Here is a 10654-nt window from a genome sequence, read left to right as displayed (position 1 = left end):
TTCTAATATTTTCCATCAAGTTTTTTTATTTTAATCCATCCCTATCCTGTAGCAGGGAAGCAACAGACAGAATGAAAGTGTAGATAAGTTAGATATGTAAGAATCAAACTCATTATTTTAATAAAATTTTTAAAAGGCATTGGCCCAGAAATTTTCAGAGTTGGATGACATCCCTATTGTCGCCAAGGGAGAGTGAGGGATTTGGACTGAGATCTTAGGAATCTAAATCTGGCATCCTAAACCATTCAGCAACTGTTACTTCCACAGTACTAGTGAGGCTTCTTAAAGGGGGTTCCTGGAGGTTTTGGCAGTTAACAACTCTTGATCAGCACACTGCAGCACAGTAGAGGAAATGGAAAGTTTTGTCAAAGATCCAGGTAAGAATGAAATGCAGGGGAGTTTTTTTCTTTTTTTTTCCTTCACCTAAGTTTTAAAGGAGTATATTCAGCAAATAACTCTGTCCAGTCAGGTGTGGCACTTAAGATGTATATAATTTAGTTTTAGAAGTTATTATTTGTTTGTATTTTGGCAACACTTTTAAAGCTGCTAGTGGTATTGAGTTTTTTCATTTCAGAGAGCCTGGCTTGACATCTCAAATATACAAAGTACTTGGGGTACCCATTACCTTGAAGTGTGAGGTTTTGGTCTCTGCTGTCAAAAATTTGGCTTCCAAAAGTAAGAATACCCTTAAATGAATAACTGTCCTACATATAAAGTTTATTGTGGAATATCTAAATTCCAAAACCCTAATGTACAGAAATGTTGGGCAATTTTGAGCCTTGCTTTTTTTCTTAATTGCAGTGTACATATAACAATTTTTTTCTTAATTGCAATGCATATAACAAGTAGTCTGCATAGATAATCATCTTGAAATTATTTAAATAATAGGTGGGCTTGACTAGTGTACTGTAATTGTATTTTATGGGGAATATATCCTAATAATTTTTACATTCAAGGCTGTTTTTTATTCCTAGTGCAATTTCAATTGAAGTGAAATAAAAAACATTGGAGAAAAGTTATGTGAAGTTATTAACTTAAGGAACTCTTTCATTCTCAGAATGCATTAACTCCTTACTTTGAATTTACTCAGTTCCACTTTCTAATAATTCTGTGAAGTTGACATACAGTAAAATCATGTATGATGACATGGCTTTTTCTCATAACCTCTTGCAAACTGCTGCACCGAGTGTTTCTTGTTAACTCTCCTTTGCGTAAGCAGTATAATTGTAAGATGAGCCATCATGCCCTGAATCAGTTGCCTCTTCCTTCAGGCCTGTAGTTAGTGTTCATGGTGAAAATATAGTATTTGGTTGGATAGGAAATGTACTGGGAACTTCCCTGACTGACATGAAAAAGGGGCAGTTATTCAGGCAGAAATGCTTCCAGCCTCTTAAATATTCCTGTTGATAAGGTCATTCCTTGCAGAATGTAAGATAGGGATTTTTTTTTTTTCTCCTGGATTAAATCCAGTTTAAGTTTATTGTGGGAGCATGTCTGATTCTCCCTGACTCACCAAGTCTTGCCTCCTGTTACGGGAGGTTACTGTAACATGGAGTTCTCCAGGAGGTGCTGGGCTTTGTATGTAGAGGACTGGCCTGATTATTTCACCGCTTCTGTCTTCCTCGCTTTTGGCCACTGAAGTAGCCTTCAGCACTAGATAAGGTGTAAAGTTACCTTGCTCAAGACTTCTGCAATGTTTCCAGAGTTTCAGCCCTGCTAGGGTATTTTATAGCACTCTCCCTCACTGAAAGGAAATCTTAGTTACTCTGTCACCTGTAGTTTCAGTAATTGCTTGCAGGCTGACAGATCATCTTTCAAAAAGAGATTCACAATCTTTTCATCTGTTACGTCATCTTTAAGAGGAAGTCAAATGTGGTTTCCCAATCTTAAAATCTCCTGTCCAGCTATTTATGCTGTGTCAACTTCCTTGCCAGACTTCACCCCAGAGCATCCTCCAAAAATGTGACACAGAGGTCGAACTTTTTCCTTTTCTGCTCAAAATCCTTCCTTCTACCCATGGTCTCTTAGCAATGCATGGGTAGAACAGTCATTGCATGTCAGCAAAGCATATAGTTTTTCATTTGTGATGAAAATGGAGTTGATGGGGGCTTTACACAGAGTAAGAGGGAAACCTTATTTCTTGTGTGGGAAGACCTAAATTAAGAAATAACATTACAGTGATTTTCCAGGATGCAAGGCAGAATCATGTAGAAACAGATTATTTGTTATTTCTGTTATACATCACAGGATCAATCTGTAACCAAATAAAATTCTGTAATCTGATTTGATAAAAATGGATGGTGACATTCATACCAAAAGCCTGAGTCAATACTTAGCTTATTCTGTGCCCCTTACTCTTATCATATTAGATTGAGCATTAATGACTCTACCGGTGAGTCACGCTTAATCACTTCTTTTTTTAATTGTCCATGTCTTTGATTCTTAAGAAGAATTGTCCACCTTGATATAAACAATCTCCCTTTTATGATCGTACAATTCTGAGGTATATTTTGCATGGTGAGGATGCATACTGTGTTGGCCTTTACTCATTTTAAGAGCTTTTGTGCTTAGTGAGACTAACAATGGAGTAAGCTTATACTCAGCATGAAATGGGAAAATCTCATCATTCTTCTTGTCCTTTTTTTTTTCAACATATCCTGTAAAACTGAATTATCTGTAGGAATTTACTGGGTCAACACTGAGAGTGAAAATGTTCCAGTAATAATCTCTCTCTGTGTGTGCAACTTCTTTTTGTGGAAATCGCTCTGTTATTGTTTGTCTGTAGAGACAGTAATCCCTTAGATGTTTCAGTCTGTCACCTCAAGGGAAAATGAGCTAAGACCACAGAAGAGTCTTGATTTAAACAGCGATCCACCTATCCACTAATAGCTTCCTACTTTTGGTGCCTGAAACTGTGCCTGACAATTAAATGCTCTTTGGCCGACAAAAGTAGAGTTCACTTTTGGGTGGAAGTAAGATTTAGGAATTTAGCAGAAAGCTGTGTCTGTGTTATATGACCAAGCTAAACTGTGGCCTGTTCAAGAGGCTGTGTTTGCTATGGGCTTTGAGAAATGTCCAGGTTTACAGATTGTCCATAGAAGAGCAAGAAATAGATCGTTAATCGGTCTGGCCAGTTTAGTTAATTCTGATGATACTGTAAGAACTGACAGAATATATGCTTTGAGGCACTGCCTGTGAGGTGCTTTGCTAGTCCTTTGGGAAGGGATGCTATCAGCCCTGGGAACAGCACAGTTCACAGACGATGCGATACCACCCGAAATCAGGGAAACGAAACAATACATGTTAATAATATTAAAGTGTCCTTGAAGATCTGCTTAGAGGCACTACTTCCCCTGCAGTCTGTCAAGGATTGGCCTGCCGCCAGCTTCAATGCGAGTTCAGTTCTTTGTATGTGCTTGTGATTAATTAGTTGATGATTTTTCCATTAGGCTTTGTGGGATGGACAGTATATAGTGACAGTGTTAAGTGAGATAATTTTGGGATCACTGCTCAGTGCAGATGTTTGAAGTAAACGTTCTTCAAGACTTTCTTTGCAGCTCCTGATGAGCATAATAGACAGCTTCTGTATTTTGTCTTCTCTGCCACACTAAGATTTTAGGTGTAGAAATATATTGGTGTGCTTAACCCAAACTCCATTTATAATGTAGTGCAAGCTTGCAAAGGGTGTGGTGTAATTATATGAGGGTCATGTAATTCTGATTTGAATTAAATCCACTGTAAAAGACAGAAGTATTCAAGTCACTTAAACATAGATGTCTACTACCAGTTAAGATGTCTTGCTGTCTTCTTGATACCTGTCCATCTGCAGCCCCAGGGTGCCTCAGGTACATTCTCATGTCTGAAATGGCACTGGATACCACCCAAAGACACCTGCCTCTGTTTATCACATTCTGAAGGACTGTGATTAAGATGGCAAACCAAGAGCTCCAATTTGGAGTAATACTGTCACGACTAGGGCTGGCATCTGTCATGTTGTTAGGTGGTGCTGTATGGGAAACCAGGGAATTAGGCTTTGCCTATCACATCAGGGTCAACTTGCTCCCTGGGTCTTTTCTCCCTATTCAGAGACTCTGCCTGTATATACTTAGCTTTCAATTTTTGCCTGTATGTTTGTGATACGGTTGTTAATTACGTTATTGCATATTTGTCTGTCTGCATGATGCTTGCCTCATTCAACATGGAGGACAGACGGTGCTTGGGGATTCATTATGGCTCTGTAGTCAAAGAGACTGTTGTTTGCAGGATCACAAATGTGTTTACTCCAGATGTTGAAATAAATGAGGCAGGGGGTTATAGGAAGAGCAAGAATGATCTCATGTCTAAGCTAGTCAACCATTTGAGTGATGATCTGGAGAACTGGAACTCTGCCTCTAGGATTCTAGACAAATAACTTGAACCAGGCTTCTCATCCTAGGCCTAACCCATTTCTTTATTTCTGCAGATAGACCAGTATCCTCAGCTTGGTTTCGTGTATCTTCTCAAAATGAGGATGGTAACTTGTTGGTAGTTGAATGTGCAGTTAGGGGAAACAGTGTATTTTCTGTTTTATGACTTACAAATTTCCTCTTTATTACAGTGGTTGAATAGCCCTCACTGTTCTGTTTTCTTGATTGCCTTTGAAGTTTGCCACAGTTCCTCCAAAACTGATAGGGCAGGTCTTGTTTACCAGGTTCTCCAATGTCCTAGTTTTATTTTAGCTTGGATCCTACTTAACTTGACTGTAATAAAACAGCTATACAATACGTCTATAAACAGTGTTACTTCCCACCCATCTGCCTGTTTATGCCACTGCTGAATTTGGCTGATAGAATTTTAATAAAAATAAGTCTTTGCAATTATTGCTGCAGTACAAGAAGCAATGGTGGATTTGTGTGTTAGAGATTTTCCTTTAAGTCTGTAAAGCTACTTGCTTTCTGTGATAAAGATGGCTTGTTCCTGTTGCCCTGGCATTGAGCTGCCTCGAATGAAAACTATGAACTGAATGTATGTTAAAGTCTTTTTTTATTCAGACTTCCTTAAATTAAACAAAAAAATAAAACCAGACTAATTTCTAGCCTCAAGCTGTTGTTAGGACTGACAGGATTAAAGAATAGATATCATAATGTTTTAGTGATCATAATGAAACAAAATTTTTATGGAAATGCCTGCCCATTATTGCTTGAGAGCAAGGGTTTGGGAGTGACATAAATCATCATTCTCTAGGGCTTATTCTGCTCTTTCAAAATTGAGGACTAGGAACTATCCTTGAGACCAAGCCCCACATGGTGCTTTTTTTCTTTTCAGTCTGAAGCTTCTGCTGATGGTTCAGGTCTGACGGTGATACAGCTGAATCTGAGAACTGATCCTGTCCAGCAGTTTTCATGTTTGTTTACAGATGCAGAAAGGAATATCCTTTTTAGTATATTTTATTTTGATGGTTGGAGACAGTTCTGAAGTGTAAGGTCTCTGGTGGCCCCTGATTTCAGTAGAAATCTTTAGTGTTCAGAAGACAGTGGCCTATGAAGAAGCTGCTTAAATCCTGGCAGCTTGTTTGCAATTTGCCCATGAAAGCCTCTTACGAATCTCTAGGCAACTGGGGTGGCCAGGGAGGTTACGCACAGCTTCAGCTGGAATTCCCTTCCCAGGTTTACAGAGGGCATTATTGCTGCTTCGTTTAGTGTTGAATGAGCAGCTGCCAAATGAACTCTCCTGTGCTGTTGCTGTGGATTAGATGCTGAAAATTGGGTTTTGTTATTTCCTTAGGTGCAGTTGCATGCAACTTTGGGGAATTTGCTGTTTGTTGAAAAAATTTTCAAAGTGAAAGTGGTATGAAAAGCTGTGTTAAAGTGGCTAAACAGACCCTTACGATGGAGGGTTGCAGTTGTCTGGTGCAAGTTGCTGACTGTTATGTTAGTGCTCTCCAACTGGCGCTTCAGTTCTAAAATTCATGTCCCTTGGTGGTGAGTGCATGACACATCCTTGAACAGAGAGGAGGATACGAAGGGGAACTTTGTCTCTGTCCTGTCCTGACCATGCGAGCATCTCAGTTTAGAAGCAAAGCATGGGAACCCAGAATTTGTCACTGCAATAAAAAAGCTATTAACTAAGCACTGATTTTTTATTTTATATTTTTTAACTAGGATTGTAATGCATGGGAGCATATACATTTGAATGTACATAATGGTTGAATGTAATTGCTCTATTCTTTTGTTTATCTGTAGAGCTGCTAGAAACACTTGAATGACTGGAATTCAAGATATTTGTTTCGTGCTCTAACCCTGAGGTAGAGGAAATAAGCAGAAGAAATTTCCCTAGTTCAGGCAAGTAAACATCTATACTTCGATAGTTTATATGAAATTAAGTTCTTGGTAAACAAATTGTGGAAACCCTCTTAAAGTGGAGGAACTAATTTGCTGTGTTACAAAATATAGTTTTAAAGGAACATAAGAATTAATTATATTTTTTTCATTATTTAATAGCTAAAGGATCTGTCATACTGAACCTCTGCTTTGAAACAGTCAGAAGCCTCTTCTGTGTTGAATTCAGTTGTCTTGAACAGAAAGGCAAAATGTCTGTCATAGATCCTTATCAACACATTGTGGTAAGTATCTTTGAATCTTCTGTGTAGACCATCTTGTATAATATATACTGTCTTCTATAATGTGTCTTACTAGAAGTTACTCTAAATAAGCACACAGCGTTAGTTATTTCTTTAAAGAAATGGTGAGTGTGCTGAGAGCAAACATCTTCAGAAATTTATTTGAATGAAGTTTGAAAGATACAAGTTAGCTTTTCAAAAACATGTCAAAGCTTTGAGTGTAATATTTTTTTTTTCTCATGTGTAAATCAAAATGGAATATGGGCTCTTAATAACCTCACGGGTACATCATCGTAGAGTACCATTCTAATGGACTTGCCCATTCAAAGTGTTTCATCAAAGTGACTGTAATTGACTATTTGATAAAGGTTTTCCGCACACTGATTGTCAAACTGAACTGTGGTCTACGAAAGTAGTATCATGTGTCTCTTAGAGAACAATTCTCCCATATAATTCAGTTGTTCTTGTACAATTCTAGTTACAGAATAACTCTTTTGCCTTTTCATCAGTATGGATAGCAGGATAAATCAGCAATTTTGGATATTTAGATCTTAAACTAGTGTGTATCAGTGATGTTAATTCAAAGAGAATCTTCAAAATACAGCTTGCAAACTGTAGGTATCAGTGAAATGATCTGTGCCACTCAACAATATACTGCTACCAAAAGCTCCTGCTCCTTTTTCCCTGCTTTATTCCTGTGTTCCTGCTGCATTCCTTGTACCAGCTATCAGATGCATGTGACTGAAGTGAGCCAACTGACCTTGCTGAATTGACAGGAAATCGGTTCACTGCAAAAGATTAGTTCTCTGCTGTCTGAGCTGGTCCAAAGGAGGGGTACAACCATGAGAGCACAACCTGTGTAAGTAGAGAAGGGGGAGCAAGGGAAGGAGGAGAAGGGAAATGGGAGAAAACCTGCCCTTTGGATGGCAAGCTGTTGGAGCAGCTTAGCAGCTTGTTGACGCTGGCTTTCAGCTGTAATATTCATACATATCTTTGCTTGAGTGACTTTCCAAAGTAAACACTGAAATTGCAATTCCCACTCAAACTGAAACCTTGAAACAAGCTGGGTGTGTTCATATCAAGCACTTTTTGTAACAGTCCCAGTATTTCACGATGTACTCGGAGAGTTACTATACGCTTGTCATAATGTTGAACTTGTACATGGCTAAAAATACAGCCTATGCTTCCTTGAAATGATCTCTTATCAATTATGTGGTTTCTACCCCACGCAGTCACATCCTTTACATGAATTTGCAGCCAGCAGATGTCAAACTTGTCTTTTACTCACTCTAGTTCTGTGAACGCTGCTGTAAAGACAGGTTTCAGGCTGATGTCTGTATTTAACAGTGTTAAACGCTAACTTGCTCCTTTCTACATCAGTGCCCTCTCCTGGATGGAATGCTTGATCTGTTCTGTACCTTTTGGGAGAGGTCTCTGAGGCACTGAGTAATACTTCATTGAAACATTTGCATAAAAGATCGTTTTTGATACCAATATATGTATATATAATGGACAAAATGGAGCCTTAGAAGTATACCTAGTTACAGTCCTCTGGCAGTGCTGAACAGCTGCTGTGGGAATGTTTCTAATGTAGGAGGGAACATTGTTAATGCAAGAGCTGATCCTATAATTTCTTGAAAAGTGAATGGATATCTTTCAGGTTTCTTAATTTGAAAAATGAAATTGCATGGGATATTTTACTAAAACTTAAAACAGTCAAGGGCAGCAGGCTAATATCAATTTAAAAAGTCTTGAATTTTTAATGACATTTGGCATTAAAAGACTCAAAAATCTGCATTTTCCAAAAGTCCTTCTGTTAATGATTATGTGTTCTTTGATCTCTTTTTTTTTTTTTTTGGGGGGGGGGGGGGTGTTTCAACATTTTATGAAAGAGGAATAAAATAAGGCATTCACAAAGTTACTGCAGGTACAGACAGAAATGACTACCAAAAATGCTTTTGGATTTGGAGAATAAAGAAATATGATGTGTAATACATCTTCAGTTACATTGATATGGGGGATAAGCATTATAACAATGAGAAAAATCACTTCAAGATAAAATTTGTATATGTGTTTGCACAAATGTTTGTCTTAATTGTAATACCCCATGAAAGAAGAGCATTAGACTTTATGAAAATCTGTTACCTAAGAGAACAGGCAAACATTTTCATTTGTCCAGCCCAATAGTCAGCTCAAGTGTCCTTAATTTTAAGGAAGTAAAAGTATAATAGTAAATACTTACTATATAATCTGTCTATACTAGAGCTTCCTGATTGATATTTTGTCTGCAAGCGTATCTCCTGATTGATTTACATTTTGTGACTCAGCATTCTGGGATATAAAAAATATTATAGTCAATGCATGCAAATCCCTTGCTTTCTCAGTAAATGCAGAAAGTTTACAGGTAAAACCCGATTGTGTTACAGGAGATCTTAGCATGTTGTTCTGTTTCTCAGTTCTGTAGTGGGAAGGTAATGGTGTTTATGTCCATACAAATGCAATGATATGTAAAATAGAGGAAACAGATAATTAGGAAAATTTTACTGGGAGGAAAAAAGGCAGTTGAAGGTGGGAGAGGAACAGAGGAGTCATGAGGAGGAGTAGAAGAGATGGAGATCTTTGATGTGAGAACAGGACATACTGAGCCATGGCTGTGCAGGATACTTGGAAAACCTCGTGGGTTGAACCAGTAGAGTGAATACTGTCCACAGGAGTTTCTGTAATTCAGGAAACCCATGTTCATAGAGGGCATGTTGAAAACTATTTTTTTTGTTCTCTTCTCTAAATTTCTGGAGAAAGAAGTGAAATAAAACACATATATAAAGCTAGGTCACTTTGGATGGCAGGATTTAGGTTTCTGAGTTAATTGTGATCTTCTGAAATTTTTAACCTGGCTTAGATTTTTTTAAAGGTATGCAGGTGTTGCTCCACTCAGTGTTGCAACATTTAAGTGATTTATATGCCATCATCTATTTTTCAGAATTGAGGAGTTGGCAATGTACAGATTTTATCAAGACTTAAGGTGAAAATAAGTCACTTGAGAAAATGCAGCTTAGTCATCTAAACTAGCAAGGACTGGATTTATAAAGGTATTCAAAGTCAATACATTTCTTGTGGTATCTTCAGGGGGCGTCTAACTTCTTTAGAACTCAAGTCTTCCCAAAAACTAGCCAAAATAAGCTGAAAGTTGTGCTAGCTGTTAATACGGACATTTAGGCCTTCTAATAACCTTAGAAACTGGATCCTAAATGGAAAATTGCCTTAACTTCTGATTTCTCTTAAGTTGCATGAAAAACGTTTATTTTGAGGTGATAAAAGATCTAGACTTTTGAGCTTCCTGTGTGTATCTCTGTATTTATTTATTTTTTTTATTAAGAGGGAGATTGTTTATTTTAGTAGTTTCAGATTTTTTCCAGGCATGTGATTATGGCTAAATACTAATAACTATAATTATAAGCCTCAGTGTGTTATTTTGGGTGAGGCGTGGGGAAAGAAGATAATGTTTTTCTGTTTTGCCAGACTTCTGTGTACTCTCATTCATTTCAGAGGATACCAGATCTTAAACCAAACTTAACTTTCTTGGTAGAACAACATCTGGAATGACGAGGTTTGCTGCTTAAGTCACTTAAAAGCAGTTCTCGTGATAGATTAGCAAAACAGTTAGTTATGGACTTAAGAGAAAATAGTGATGATCTCTTTGTAATGAGACTACACCAGTAAGTGGTGGTTTGGCCTTGTTTTGATGGTAGGCATTTTATTTAGGCCTATGAGTTTCAGGAGCGTGACAAGGTGATGCAAGAGAATTACTTTACTGAAGTGTTTTTTGTCAGTGAGCGTCTTGTCTTATCTCCATTTTACAGCCAGGACTCCGGGGCACCAGACTTGCACACGAGTTCCACATAGCAGCTGAGAACTAAATCTGGCATGCCCATGTCCCATACCTGCAACTTAATTGTAACTCCATCCTCCTCTTTGTTGCTAAACATTCAGTCATGTCTGATTTGTGGTGTCTAGTGAGGACAGGCTCTTTCTTAACAGCTAAGAATAAGGAGAAGG

The 10654-nt window shown here is 37.9% G+C and overlaps 1 protein-coding gene across 1 annotated transcript in view; it reads left to right on the top strand.

Annotated features, from left to right (window-relative positions):
• Positions 1–359: 359 nt before the first annotated feature.
• LOC141955808 (cytosolic phospholipase A2-like) overlaps positions 360–10654 on the top strand; it is a gene marked incomplete at its 3' end in the record, with an annotated part of 30326 nt that continues 20031 nt past the window's right edge. Inside the window, exons 1-4 of the mRNA XM_074895343.1 lie at positions 360–377; positions 575–675; positions 6222–6320; positions 6480–6601. Of these exons, the coding sequence (XP_074751444.1) occupies positions 6569–6601 (33 nt within the window). The remainder of the gene's footprint in view (positions 378–574; positions 676–6221; positions 6321–6479; positions 6602–10654) is intronic.

The sequence above is a fragment of the Athene noctua genome, unplaced genomic scaffold (genome assembly GCF_965140245.1).
Source record: "Athene noctua unplaced genomic scaffold, bAthNoc1.hap1.1 HAP1_HAP1_scaffold_667, whole genome shotgun sequence".
In the NCBI taxonomy this organism is placed as follows: domain Eukaryota; kingdom Metazoa; phylum Chordata; class Aves; order Strigiformes; family Strigidae; genus Athene; species Athene noctua.
Note: the sequence above shows the minus strand (reverse complement) of the source record. Positions and strands in the feature narration are given on the sequence as shown.